Raw genomic sequence first — 14,812 nt, 5'->3', positions numbered from 1 at the left:
AACATGAAAAAAAAATAATAATATGTACCTGTACAGTTGTGAAAATGAAACAAATTACCACCTGTTTCGAACACAAAGCAGATCCTGGCATGTAGAAAGTGCTCAATTAGTGTCAGTAGCTATTTTTACAATTACCTTCACATCACTGAACACAGGTTGTCTGAGTAGCTCTTCTTTTAGGTTTGTTGTTATTGAAATTTATTATTCTCTTTTTCTCCAAAATATCTTGGATATTTGGGTAGTGTCCATTTTCTCAACAGGCAATCTCTCATTGTATTGGTAATATTCTCCAGTGAGCATTTTCTTCCTTTATACTCAGGTGAGTATTTTGCTTGTCTAGTAGAAGTGGGTGATGTTTTTGTTCGTTGTTGAGAATTATTTTTCCCTAGCACCCCTTTGCGGTGTTAGAATGATCACCTTCCATAAATTACCCACAGATTCTTGTAGAGAAGACACATACTCTACTTTTAAGGTGTGAACTTCATAACGTGTCTTTTTATTCTTTTTTATCCTTAGTTATTCACTATACTCATATCTTCCACCTAAATGCCTCTGTCTCTCCAGACCTGTATTATGCCACATTATATATTTCTTTGGGAAATCCTTGCAGCTCTGGTCCACCCCCATACCCACCCGCATCCCCAGCTGGAGTGCCATGAGTGGGTCAGTCTATGTCCTGGATAGCTTTGGGCACTAAACCATGCCCTGGAGTCTGCATTGGGCTTTTCAGCAGGGTCTTGAGGTCTGTGGTCTGGAACTGATTCTGACCAGAGTCCAAACTGGACTCCAGAATGGACTCTGAGCTCCAGACAGAGCTCCCTTGGCTCTGGCTGAGAGGGAGACGGGCTTTGGGTTGGTCTGCACTCTAAGTACCTACCTTGGCCCTGGACTCTAAGCTGGGCTCGAGCTAATTAGACTCTGGACAGCTAAAGCTCAACCCAGACTTTTGCTTCCCCCCCCCGCAGTGGTGTCCATTTCTGAAAGGAAAGGCCAGCCAGTGGGCACACGGAAGGAAACATTGGACTATTTATTGCAAAGCTAGACTGACAGCACAGGCCGCAAGGAAACAGACCAAAGAAGGCCCTTCTATAACAGAGGAATCGGGGAACAAGAGAAGGAGAAAGGGGATGAGGGAAGTCAGCAGAGACACATAAACGGCCACCTCTTCCACCCAGTCTTCTGCTCCTGGGACCTTCCCTGTCAAGAAAATCTCTTCTTTTGTGCTTGTTTCTATCTGTCTCTGGGCGTTGCTGGCAACACATTCCCCAGGCTGAGGTCTCTGATGAGCACAAAGGAATTCGAAGGAACTAGCACATCTGAAAAGCCAGACCCAAGTCAGGGGAAGCGTATCAGTCACTTCTCAGAGCTCTGCCTCGGCAGGAAATGCAGACCTGTCTGGTCTGCAGTCCAGGACAGGTCCACTGAGGGCCCCTAGGGCGGCAGGAATTCCACCATCTCAGCTTCACTGCCCCTTTAGTATTAGGCGGGTTTTCCCATCTCCAATGAAGAACCTACAAAAAAGGTGGCCCAGTGAGGTCTCTGAGTCTCCGGGAGAGACCCAACCCTCCATCAAATGTCTCCAGGCCCAGAATTCTCCAGAGAGATGCCATCCTGAGCCTCTCCAGCCTCAACAGCCAGATCTCCTTGGGGAGAGGGAGAAACTCTTTCCTGTTGGGTCTCTAACCCTTTTCCTGAAGATCCCCATCTCTACCATTCTGAAAGCATCAGAGAATTATTTGTGATGCTTTTCACTAATCCATAGGCTAAGCCAGGACTGCACATAGGCAGCAATGCAAGCAGTCTAGATCAGCTCAGCCCAGTGCCTGTCCTCGTCCAGAGGGCGGGCACTGTACCTACTTGTATCCCTGCACAACCTGGAGCAGAAAGAGAGGACACTCTGGATCCTTGAGGTTCACAAGAAGAGAGCTGGAGGAGCAGCAGTCAAGCAGATATTATCCTTCTGATAACACTATCAACCTTATTACCCATTGCCCAGCTCCAGGGAGCACTGCTCACATTGTGTCTTATGTGATTGTCATCTCATGACATACATGCTCTTGGGGACACCACTAACATGGTGTTCTATGTGGATAGGGTCCCTTGAGTTATACAACACCCCTGTGGGAAGCTATTCCTCCTCTACTTTCAGTCCATACAGTTGTTCAGATGAGGCTGACCTCACCCCAACTCCAGGATAAGATTCATGCTCCAGACATAGCCAATAAGAGTGCCTGGGGCTTCCCTGGTGGCGCAGTGGTTGAGAGTCCGCCTGCCAATGCAGGGTACACGGGTTCATGCCCCAGTCTGGGAAGATCCCACATGCTGCGGAGCGACTGGGCCCGTGAGCTATGGCCGCTGAGCCTGCGCATCCAGAGCCTGTGCTCCGCAACGGAAGAGGCCACAACAGTGAGAGGCCCGCGTACGCTAAAAAAAAAAAAAAAAAAAAAAAGAGTGCCTGGCCCCATGGCTACAGAGGTCAATTCAGAGGTAGACATGGCCCAAGCTGGACCAGTCCAACTCAGAGAACAGCAGAGCCAGGACCTTTGTAAGAGCTGTTGTTCTGTTTCCTCTGTTTCCAGCTATTAAGCTGCTAGGATGTAAGTCTGGAGTGCCTGGTGGGCATCTTTGCCTCTACTGGAGAGCCTGTCTAAGCATGAAACCTACCCGGAGGACAGTAGAGCCTAAAAAGACCAAGCCCTGAAGACACTGTCTGAGCTCCCACCAAAGCCAGGGCCACTTGTGAACTTTTCAATTATGTGAGCCAATGAGTTCCCCTTTAGGATGAAAGCTGTGTTCAGATGGATTTCTGTCACTTGCCACCAAAGGTCCCAGAGCCATCATCTCTGCCTCTGAAGAAGGCTTCCTCTTCTCTTCTCCAAACCCAAGAGAGACCCTAGCCCTCTAGACCTGGATGTTCTAGGAACTGTCACCATGCCCACCAGATGGGCCATGACCCTGTGTCACATTCCTACCTGATGAGCACTCCTACAAGCAGGCTGGCCAGGAGTGGGCCCAGCCAGTAGATCCAGTGGAAGTCCCAATGGTTGGCCACCACAGCCGGTCCAAAGGCACGGGCAGGATTCATGCAGGCTCCAGACACAGCTCCCCTGCAAACACCCAGCCACAATGGTCGGTAGAATCTCAGCCGAGGAGCCCCGACCCACCCAAGTTCATTTCCCCAAGTAGGCTTAAGTCACACGCTACCCAGAAACCCCCTCTAAGCTACCATATCATGGCGGTGTGGGAGGTTCCAAAGTGAAAGGCTTGACCCCCTCCCCGGAGTCCTCCCTACAGTCTGCCACTGCCCACACACCCTTCTAGAAGAATGGGCAAGTAGTGCCTGTTCAGTGACGGCAGGAAGGAAGATGGATCTACTCCTTCTCCACAGTTGATAAGGCAAAGTAAGCAGTTTTCAGCTATATGAACTCTGGGGTCAAGCAGATCTAGACTCAAAACCCAGCCCAGCCATTTCTAGCTATAACCTTTGTTTAACCTCTCTGTGTTTCAGCTGAGAGGAAAGTACGTATCTCATAGGTTGTTGTCAGGAGTGAATGAGGAAACGCATATAGAGCCCATGTTTCTCCTATATTTCATGTGCAAGTGCTAACTCTAATCTAGCTGACCTGGTTGAGGCCTTTGTTGCACCACAAGCTAGGGACCCAGCATCTCCCAAAGAGGGACTGTCCCCCAACAGCACCTCTCTAGTCCCAATGTCTGTACCCTTGCCCCATTCACTCAAGCTGGGGTCCTCACTCAGGCCTCACCCCTCACAGGCCCCACCTGTGGCCAGCAGCCAAAGCCAACTGGATGAGTCAGTAGGCTTATAAGTGAACCAAAAGCCACTAGGAGGCATCAAAGCACTGCCACAGCTCTGCACATGCATTTCCCCAGACTCCACCTCCCAGAGGATGACTTAGGGCTGGAGGCAGAGGAGAGAAAGGTTACACTTGATCCTGTGTCCAAGAGGAAAGGAAGGAGTTGGCCTGTAGGAAGGAGCTCCCTCATCCCCTATATTTAGCAGGGCCCTTGTCCCAGATCTCTCATTTAATTTGCCACTTCCCAATGACCTTAAATAAGTCACTTGTGTCCTCTCTGAGCCCCAGTTTCCTCATATATAAAAGGGAAGAAATAATCCTTTGTCTCCTTAATCCCTTCCCAAGCCTACTGAGAGGCTCTAGATAAACGAGACAATGGGTGTGGAAGCTCTTTTAAGTCTGAGGCTAAAACCTGGCTGCCTGCTGGCAGGATAAACACAGTCCACAGAAATGGTTTACTGATACTACAAAAAGTAGAAAATTCACATAAAAATCCAGTCTTCTGACTTCCCTAGAATGAACTTAGAAGGGTCACCCCAAGCCCATATTCCCACACAGCGGTAACTTATCAGAGGTGCGTGGTGGTGGCCTCCTTAGATGCCACAGTCCCCACCATTCCCTGTTGTCTGCCTCCTGCCAGCCCACTTCCCCCGTTTACATTACCTGTGTGGCTTCTATTGGTAACCCTCAGGTAAGCTCAGCAGACCTGCCCTCCTCCAGGGGCGAGCCTCGGTCCAGGGCTGAGCACTGTGGTCCCACAGCCAAGGGGCACTCACCCTGCTAGGATGTCTACGGTGACAGAGAAGCCGATGGAGAATGGGGCCAGAGGACCCTGAGTCTTCTCGTTTATGGTGCCCATGCATACAGCCAGTGCCAGCAGTGTCGTTAGGATGATCTCTGCCACCACTGCCCCCGTCACCTGCCTGGGCTCCTGGACTGTCACGAAGGCTGCCCCAGACGCGTTCCAGAACCTCTCCTCGGAACTCACCGCCTGCAGAGAGCAGTGCTCAGCCTCATGTTGGGGGTGGAGAGACAGCTGGGAGCTGACAGGAGGGGCCCCATCCCTTTGAGCCGGGGGCGGGGGGTCCTGTCCAATGTGCAGTCAGACATATCTGGACCCACATCCCAGCTCCACCAGTTCCTACTGTGCAGCTTTGCCTGACCTATTGGACTTCCCTAAGCCTCATATTGCTCTTCTGTAAATGGGGATAACCCAGCGGTGGCTCCAGGTATTGTAGGCCTGAAGGGTATGTAACTTATATGACCCTCTTTGAGAAAGAATACTAAAATACCTTATTTTTACAAACTTTGCAAACACATATACCCAGGTAAACACATTACCAGCCCCCTAAAAGGCCCCTTCGAAGGGATGAGAAGAGCCCTGAAGCTTAAGCCCCACTGGCTTCCCAGGAAATCGGCCTTGGGGTCATCACGACACCTGGGGAGGGAAGACTGCAGTGCAGACAAGCTTCTGGACCCGGGACTCAAATCCAGGCTCAGCTGCTCCCCAGCTCATTTGAACTTGGGCAAATTATTGCCTTCTCTGTGCCTCTGTTTCCGCCTCTGTAAAGTAGGCGTGGTCATGGTAACAGCCCTGGGCCCAGGTGGGGAGTGCTCTTTAAGGACTGATGCAGGCTTCTAGTCAAGTTGAAGATTAAATGAGAGGATTCTACCAAGAGCTCGGGGAGGGGGGAGGGCACCCAGTGAATGACCACTGCTGCCCCACACTGGTCTCCATCATGTTGGACAAGTTTACAAGTGACCAGGCCTGAGGGAGAGTCACAGCACTGCTTTCCATTGGGAATCAGAGCAGCAAGGTCCGGGCCCCGTTCTAAACAGACGGGGGAGCAGGGCCTCAAATGGGGGCACAGGAAGACCAGGGCAGGGACGACAGCAAGATGGGATTCAAGACCAAAGTCTGCAATGGGCAGCGCTTAGAGCCACAGACCAAACCCCAGGCAAGCTAACAGGGTGTCCCCTTCACCCCTTCTCACCTCCCCACTCCCTCCAATCCCACCCCCAACACAAGCCAAGCAAGACTTCCAATTTGAAGGGTCCCTGGCTGAGACTTCAGAACAGCAGGAAAGAAAGAGAGAGAAGGAAAGAAGGAAAAAAGGAAGTCAGGCAGGCAAAGAGGGAGGAGGGAAGTCCTTCCGTGGAGTTACGTGTAGAGCTATAAAAATTCTGTGGCTGACAGGAAGAGCTAGCCTTCCTACCGGAATGGAAGGATTCCAGTAATTTGAGCATTAACTCCCATTAAAGGTAGAGTAACTCAGTTTAAAGGCAGGCAAACTGGAGAACACACAGAGAAGTTAGCTCAGGAGTTTCTCAAGAATAACCCTGTATATCCTGTACTCTCAGAAAGTGCTTAGTGAGATGTTTGTAGCATGAATGAAGTGAATGAATGACTGAATGAAAAAAATAGAATTGTCTAAATCTAGAAATGGACTCAGGAACAGAAAACTTGAGTCCTGAATTCTGCTTCCTGGTCTGTCTAGGGAGGGCTGTGTCCAGACACAGACAGAACAGGGTGGGTTTGAAGGAAACCAAAGGCCCTTTGACTGTCCCCTCCGAGGTAGAAAGGTCCACCCAATCCCATTGGAGGCAACAGGAAAAGAACTGGACAGGACTTCCCTGGTGGTGCAGTGTTAAGAATCCGCCTGACAATGCAGGGGACACGGGTTCGAGCCCTGCTCCGGGAAGATCCCACATGCCGCGGAGCAACTAAGCCCGTGCGCCACAACTACTGAGCCTGTGCTCTAGAGCCCGCGAGCCACAACTACTGAGCCCACGTGCCACAACTACTGAGCCCGCGCGCCTAGAGCCTGTGCTCCGCAACAAGAGAAGCCACCGCAATGAGAAGCCCGCGCACTGCGGAGTAGCCCCCCGCTCACCCCGCAACTAGAGAAAGCCCATGCGCAACAATGAAGACCCAATGCAGCCAATCAATCAACCAATCCAGTTTTAAAAAAAGAATTGGACAGTCCCCACTCCCTGCCCCTCACCCACCCCAGCAGCCCCGTCAGAGCAAAAGCCCCCAGCCCAGCCCCCTGGGGGATCACCCACCTTGGCCAAGGCAGCCCCGATCAGCCCCCCACACAGCTGGGAGATCCAGTAGGGAAGGAGCATCATCAGGTGGAGGCCTCCGACCAGCATGGCTGCCAGGGACACCGCAGGGTTGAAGTGTCCACCACTGTCACCCACAAAAGCAGAAGGAGTCATGAGGCCAAGGCCCAGGCACTGGGTCCCAGCAGCCCCACCGCCTCCCCAGATGGCCTTGCGGGGCCAGAGTCCGTCAAGGGCAGCCCAGGTAGAAAACAGGCACCAAATTACGCCCACTTTCCCCGAGGTGCCAAGTGGTGGGGGAGAGCCTGGGAGGGGAGGGCAGCACCATTCCTGTCCTACACCCAGACCCCAGGGTGGCGCAGACAAGAATACGGTGGGAAACTGTCCCTCAGCTCTTTCCACACCCCCTAAGAGCTGCGTCCAGCCCTTCAGAGCCGTGGCCACGGGTCAGAATGAGACCCTAGGCTTCAAACTCACAGCCCAAGACAGGTAACCTGGCCTCCCCTTAGAAGAAACCAGGCCGTGAACAACAGCTCCTGATTGGCTGAACTCAACCAATAAAAATTTTTATTGGTGGAACTCAGCCAGTAAAATTCCTATTTTTGGTCTGAAAGTGTGACTAGTGTTGCCTGTAAAATTGAGATTAGAGGTTCCTGGAAATGGCACTGGGAATCAGGATCGAGGTTAGAGGTTCATGATTAAGTTGGGTTTGGGATGTGAAGGGGATTAGACAAAGTCAACCTAGGTCAAAGGGCTGGTTCAAGTTGGCTGGTCCTTCCAGAGGTCATGGGCCAAGAGCCTTCCTTTTCACCAAGATGCTCAACCAGTCCAAGCCCCAGAGCCTAGAGGGCCCCCCAGTGCCCTGCTACCCCCATTGGCATCCTATCCAGTCCCACTCAGATGAAGGAACTATCCTGAGAGGTTGGCTCACCAATCCCCCTGGTGCCTGGGATGGACACACCCAATAAGAGGGATAGTGACCCCAAGGCCCCCCCATGTCAACCCAGATGTTTACAGCCCACCAATGGGCCTGCCCACCCAATGGACACAGGACATTGAGCTGAGACTGGACAGAGGACCCTGGCTCTGGACACAGGGACTTTGTCCAACATGCTGACATTTCAGGACCAGCTGCCCCAACTTGTCCGGTGCAGCTCTGTGCACAGGCCCTTGGGTGAGCTTCCTGCAGGATCAGGAAGCACCAGCTCATCTCAAACTTGACCAGCGGGGAGAGGGGCAGCCAGGCTTACTTGGCCTCAATTCAGGTCCATGACCAAGCTTAGCCTGGGCTCTGCCAAAGCAGAGAGGTGAAGGTGGAGGTGGGGCGGCCTCCTGCAGGAGGGAGACTTAGAACCCTCTCGGCCGTCAGCCTCGCCACCAGGTCCCCCAGCCCAAACGGGGAGAGACACTGTCACTCAGAGTGTGGCTCGACCAGGAGAGGGCTGGGACACTTCACACTCATTAACAGTAAAAACAATCAAGACACCTTCTTAGTTTTCTCATCCATGGTTAGCTCAACAAATACTTATTGAAGACCTACTCTGGTGCTAGGTGCTGTGTCGGGCGCTCCAATAACCTCAGAGTCAGTGCCGAGCACACGGTAGGTACTGAATAAATATTTGTTGACAAAAAACAGATGGCTGAATAAAAGGCTGGCATTCCAGATAGGCAGTCTCCTGCAGCGCAAAGCAATGTTCTCTCCTGCCAGCTGGCCTGGGTTCAAACCCTAGCTCTGCCACCGAAGAGCTGTATGACCGTGGGCAACTTATATAACCTCTCTGTGCCTCAGTGATCCCTACCTCATAAAGGCTGCTGCAAAGATAATTAATACATGTTCATATAGAGTACTAGCATATAGTTAGTATTCAATAAATATCAGCTATTATTATCATCCCCTTTTATTCCACTGAACATAGAGAGGTTCAGCTAATTGCCCTGGTCACCCAGCTAAGCAGTGACAAAGGTTGCCTTCAACCCCAGACCCGTCATCGAACAGAAGACTCTGTGTTTTTCATCCCACCTGCAGCTTCCCTTAGATATTTAAAGAGAAATGTTAAAGTTCTCTTTCCGTTCTGTTTTTCTAGGAAACAGTATTTCAATTTCCTTACTCAGATCCATTTTCTGTGTGAGATTAAATACAGACCAACCAGGTTCTAGAGGCCCCTGCCAGACACTCCATCCAAGACATGTGTCATTGCGGTTGGTTCTCCTGGGAGCCCACGACCTCCCGGTGGAGCTCCTGTCCAGGGGAGGGCTATGCAAGGGGAACCCTTCAGGCCTCCCTGCCCCACCGGTGGGTTCTTCTGCATAACTCTGCCTTACCCTAGGCTGGAGCAAAACCCCATCCTAAAGGTAACAATAACACAGCAACCAACAGTGATTGAGCGCTTACTATGGACTAAGCTCTTCACATCGTTTCATTCTCGTGCCTCCCCCAGGAGATGCTGGGTTTAGGACAAACAGCTTGGGTTTGCCTCCTGGCTCTGCCATGGGACTCTGGACGAGTTACCTGGCCTCTCTCCTTCATGTGTTGGCTTGAGAAATAAGATTTAGAAAATACTCCCACTGTTCCCATTTCATAGATGGGAAGTTTGGGTTTGGGGAGTGGCTTAGTCAAAGCCACAGAGCTCACAGGCTGAAGAGCCAGGATTCAAACCCAAGCAGCCTGACCCCTCCCCCAACCCACATTTTACCCACACTGCTTTTGGGATCCTGGGCATGTGCCCAGGGGTCCCTGCCCACAGCTCTGCTCCCTGCCCCTGGCTCCCCAGGTTGGCACGAGGCGGAGTGCTCAGAGCTGTTCCCACCTGATACTCCCCAGCGTGGCGATGACCAAGCCCAGGGCCAGCCCATGGGCCAGTGCCGGCTGCAGCAGCCCAGTGTCGGTCCCGTGCTCGATGACCGACAGGCAGCCGATGAAGATGAACAGGGCAGAGCCCAGCAGTTCAACCAGGCAGGGCTGCACAAACCGCTCGTACCAGCACCCACGCCACCTGCCCCCCTCGCTGGGCTCCTTCACCTTGATGCCACCAAACTCCAGGTCACACATGGATGCAGCTGCCTGAAGGGGGGGAAACGGAGGGGGACACAGATGGGAGGAGAGCCCAGAAAGAAGCCCCCCAGTGCCCCAATCTTGAATTAATTCTCAGCAACCGCTTGGATGGCCAGGCTGCAGAGGAAGAGGCCAGCAGTGTACTCACCTCTGCAGACATCAGGGCGGAGGTGACTCAGGACGGGACTCTGGCCTGCACTGGCTGGAAAACCCGCACCTGCTCTCCCAGACAGGACACTCTTATCTCCAGGACGGGGGCTGCCAGCCCACTACAGGCTCTGCCCCTTTTAAAGGGCTACAGAGGCTCCCGAGGGTGTCAAGAAAGCAATAAAGCCCAGTAGGAGGTGGCCCTGAGGCCCCGGAGAGGAAACACTGTTTTTAACCTTAACTGGGTAGGACAGGGGGTGGTCAAGGATTGCTGAGCTTTCTGCCAACAAAGGCAAAAGGTGTCGGCTTCAATGCGTCACCTGGGGAGGGCTCCAGGTCTGCCCCAGCAGGAGATGGAGGGCCCTGATCCCCAGCTCCCTTGGTCACTACCGGGGCCCAGAGGAGACCCACGTGTGTGAGTGAACACGAGGAGGGCCCTGCCAGATCAGGACCACACATGGGAAGTAACGGTAAACTCATCTTCAGTGATTTTTCCATGGACTTCTAAGGACACCTCCTTGTATCTGAGGCCCTGACACCTCCACAAACTCACGCTGTTAGGCTGATCCAGGACTGAGGGTGTAGACGGATGACCATCTCTGGAGATTGCAGAGGCAATGGTAAAGCCTGTGGACTTTGGAAAGAGGCTGCCTGGATTTCAATCCCAGCTCCTCCGTGAACCAGCTGAGTAACCTTGAGCAGTTGCTTACCCTCTCTGCACCTTATTTTTTCTCCCGTGCAGCATGGATGATAGTGGTGGTACCAATGACATCGGGTTGTGTGGCTTAAATAAGTTAAGATCATAAAGTGTTTATGACAGAGTCAGACACATGATAAGCACAATACCAGTGCCTGCTGATTTAGAATATGTATTTATGTGAACTAATATTTACTGAGCACTTTCTACATGCCAGGCGCTGGTCTAAGTACCTTATATGTATTATCTCATTTAAACTTCCCAACAACCCCATGAGGTAGGTACTATTATTACAGCCACTTTACAGATGAGGAAGTGGAAATTCCGGAAGGTTAAGTTTCCCAGGATCACACAGCTTTTGTGATCGTGGGCTAAGTCACAAAAGGTCATCTGGTCTTCTTGCTTCAATCAATTTCTTTTTTTTCCTTTAATTGAAGTATAATTGACTTACAATGTTGTGTTAATTTCTGCTGTAAAGCAAAGTGATTCAGTTATACATAGATATACATTCTTTTTCATATTCTTTTCCATTATGGTTTATAACAGGATATTGAATATAGTTCCCTGTGCTAAACAGTAGGACCTAGTTGTTTATCCATTCTATATAAAATATTTTGCATCCATTAACCCAAATTCCCAGTCCATCCCTTCCCCACCCACCCCCTTGGCAACCACAAGTCTGTTCTCTATGTCTGATGCCGCACCCAATTTCAATCCATTCCTTTAAAACTGGCTACCAGCAGGGCACAGTTTGGCACTTGGGTCCAGGTTTGGAGATCAAGCTTCTCCACCTGTGCCCCCTAAGTTCCCTCTTAGCCTCGGTTTCCTTGTCTGTAAAAGTGGGCTAATGGTGGTACCCATCCCCATAGAATTGGTGTATAGATTAAATGAGACAATGCCCTTAGTACACTGCTCAATTCAGAGCAGGTGCCCAACAACTAGTAGCTCTTATTATGGTTCTCATTAGTCAGAGTAGGTGCGTAACAAGTAACCCCAACACTTCAGTGGCTTAACATAGTAAAAATTGATTCCTTGTTAACAGAATAGTCCAGAGCAGGCCCTTCATCACATGGTGACTCAGGGAGCCAGGCTACTTCCATCTTGGAGATCCACCATCTAGGTCCTCAGATCATCTGCACCAGCCAGCCAATGGGGGAAGAGAATGTGGAGGACTGTGCAAGGGGTGGTTTGTGGGGTAGGCCTAGAAATGGCAAATACCACTTCCTTCCATATTTGATTGACTAGAACTCAATCACATGGCTTCACCTGGCTACAGAAGAGTCTGGGAAACAGTCTAGTGGTGTGACCAGAAGGAAAAAGAAAGGCATTTTGTGATCGCCCAGAAATTTCTACCACACCACATGGTGGTTGCTGTTGTTCCCCAGCCTGTCAATCTAATCCCATCCTTCCCTGACTTCAAGCTTTCTAGCACCTTCTGTGGCAGTCAGTGCCAAACTCAACTCCCATAGCAGCCACACAGGTCTACCCTGGACTCAACTCCTGCCACATGAAACACCATAAAGGATTTGTCAGGTGAGCCCTGTACCCTCACCCTCTCCCTGCCCATGCCATCCCCTCTGCTTGACCTTCTCTTTTGCCCTCTTGGCCAACTTCTACTGCTCACTCAAATCTCAGATCCAGATATTTGTCCTCCCCGACTTCTGGGCCAACTAGCTGTCAGTCCTTGCTGCATGCCCCTCCCCCACGAGAGCCAGGATTGGACTCAGTAGCTCCAAAACCAGTGGTTCTCCTGAGAAAATCTGAATGTCATTCAAGCAAAACAATGTATTTCCACAACGTGAGATTTTTGTGTGGCCTGATGTCTCCATATGCAATGCACTGGTCTCCCAAACCACCAGGATAACTAGTACACTAGGGAAATGATGTCTTCCTAAGAAATTGTTTGACTGGAAAACTTTTCAGCCTTCCAATCCCAGGTCTGGTTGACATGGCCAAAGCCTCTAATTTTTAACTCTGTTTGCATAGAAACATTTTAAGACATCTCTGCATCTGTCGGCACCTGTCTGCCATCCACCACCAGGTCCAAATGGAGTATAAAAGCAGGTTGCATCTTATCCTGACAAACCACTCTACCCTCCTTTCTCATATTGATGGCTGCACACGTGTGCAGGACATGTTCACTTATGTCATGGTCCTGGCACTCATTGCCATCATTGTCAAGGGCCTTGTTAAATTGTGCCAGGGACATTCTGAGCACTTGCAGAGTACTCTGCCCTTTCTCGTACTCAAGTTGGGACACCCTTAATTTTGTAACAGAAGAAATAAAAAACCCAGAAAGAAATTTGCCCCTGGCCATTGGGATTTCTATGCCAATTATGACACTCATCTACATCCTGACCAATGAGGCCTATTACACAGTTCTGAGCATTTCGGACATCCTTGGCAGTAATGCCATGGCTGTGACATTTGCTGACCAGATATTTGTCATGTTTAGCTGGGCCATTCCCATTGCTGTTGCCCTGCCCTACTTTGGGGCCTCAACGCATCTATCTTTGCTTCATCAAGGTTGTTCTTTGATGCTGTTGTGGAAAAAATGTGATGTTGGTGCCATGGCAGCCACCTTGAGATCATGAGGTGTAACTGGCCAGAAGTGTGGATCCTTGATGACACCACCAAGGCCCCAGACAACCCCAAGACCAGCTACTCCAGACTTCTTGTTAAATAAACGTGCACTTCCCAGAGAGCACCCCAGAGAGAGTGAATTCATAAAGTGGCTGTGGGATATTTTAAATTTTCAAGGGAAATAAATTGATGCTCAATATCTGTCAGACAGGGTGTGAATTACTAGCTCAAGGTAGTTCACAGTTTTCTATTAGATGGCCCTACATTCCTTTCAATTACATCATATCTTTGCAAACCTGGTTTTATGGGTGTTGCCATATTAATAATAATAATTAAGAAAAACAAGTGCTGCATGAAAATCAGGAAAAGGAAGTAAGAGTGGCAGTGTCCAATCTGACTCCAAGTCCTGAGAACCTGTGCAGTGCCCCAAAGGTATACATATCCCATGGTAAGCAACTGTAGTATTTAAAAATGAAAGCTATTAAGAATGCAATTAAATTGAGTTATTTAATTATAGTTATTTAAGAATGAAATAAACAGAAATAAGATATTTTTTCATTTCAATGTATGTGTATTTTCTTAAATGGCCACTAAGTAGTTAGGCCATAAATACTAAGTGTTTTTTTGGGCCTAACTAATAAATACAACTATTAGGTATTCCTTTTGTCCAAGGAACACCATGAACCAAGAAAGTTTGGGAGCCTCTGAAACAAATAATACATGTCCTTCTCTTTCAGGCACTGGGGGTTGAATTTTCTATCCTTTGCAGCAGAGAACATTTATGGCTGATAAGCTCCCTCCCAATATACCAAAGATACTGGGCTTTCGGTCTAATAATTTCTTCTTAAAACAAGTCACTATTTGTAGTAATGCAGATGCTTGATAATTCAGGCTGATCCTGAGATTTGTGCGCTGTGGACAGTCACAGAAACTTAAAGCAGAACTGTTACTGACCCGGGTTCTTGGATTCTTTAATCAATAGAAATTGATAAGAGGCCAGACAAGGAATTCAGGCAAGACTTTACTGGGACTCCTGCTGCAGCAGGAGGGAGTGAAAACAAGTAACAGGTTCCCTTGCTCGCTCCCTGAGGCGGGAGCGGGGGAGGGCGATGCAGCGAGCTGGTTCCATAAATAGGGTGAATGTAAGGGCGCACTGGTGGGTCGGGCCAGAGGGGTAGCTTAGGTGGTCTGCCCACCCCCTTGGTGGTGCTGTGTGCAGGATCATGCTCAGGACCCCGCTTTTGCTCCCAGCACCTCAGAAGTGGCAGTTGGATTTTGGTCTTTTTATATCTTGCTGTTCATAATTTGCCCCAACTGCACATACTCAAGTTATTTTTAGTCCCGTATAGTTTCTTTGTATTTTGTTGCTCCAGGAGACATTTGTCCAGGTTCAAGCACTGCAGAAAAGGATCCCAGGTCCCAGCCTGTCTCAGAACCCCTCACTGTCTTCTG

At 50.0% G+C, this 14,812-nt stretch overlaps 1 protein-coding gene across 1 annotated transcript; it reads right to left on the bottom strand.

Moving 5' to 3' along the window:
* Positions 1-1,462: 1,462 nt before the first annotated feature.
* AQP8 (aquaporin 8) lies at positions 1,463-9,930 on the bottom strand (the record flags this gene model as incomplete). Its single annotated transcript, XM_079719038.1, has 5 exons — positions 1,463-1,511; positions 2,973-3,107; positions 4,592-4,806; positions 6,882-7,008; positions 9,689-9,930. 5 exons carry the CDS (start codon positions 9,928-9,930, stop codon positions 1,463-1,465), a joined length of 768 nt encoding a protein of 255 aa, XP_079575164.1.
* Between the last annotated feature and the right edge of the window lie 4,882 nt (positions 9,931-14,812).

The sequence above is a fragment of the Hyperoodon ampullatus genome (assembly GCF_949752795.1).
Source record: "Hyperoodon ampullatus genome assembly, chromosome: 14".
Lineage (NCBI taxonomy): Eukaryota > Metazoa > Chordata > Mammalia > Artiodactyla > Ziphiidae > Hyperoodon > Hyperoodon ampullatus.
The sequence above is the reverse complement of the archived record's forward strand: the minus strand, read 5'-3'. Positions and strand labels throughout refer to the sequence as shown.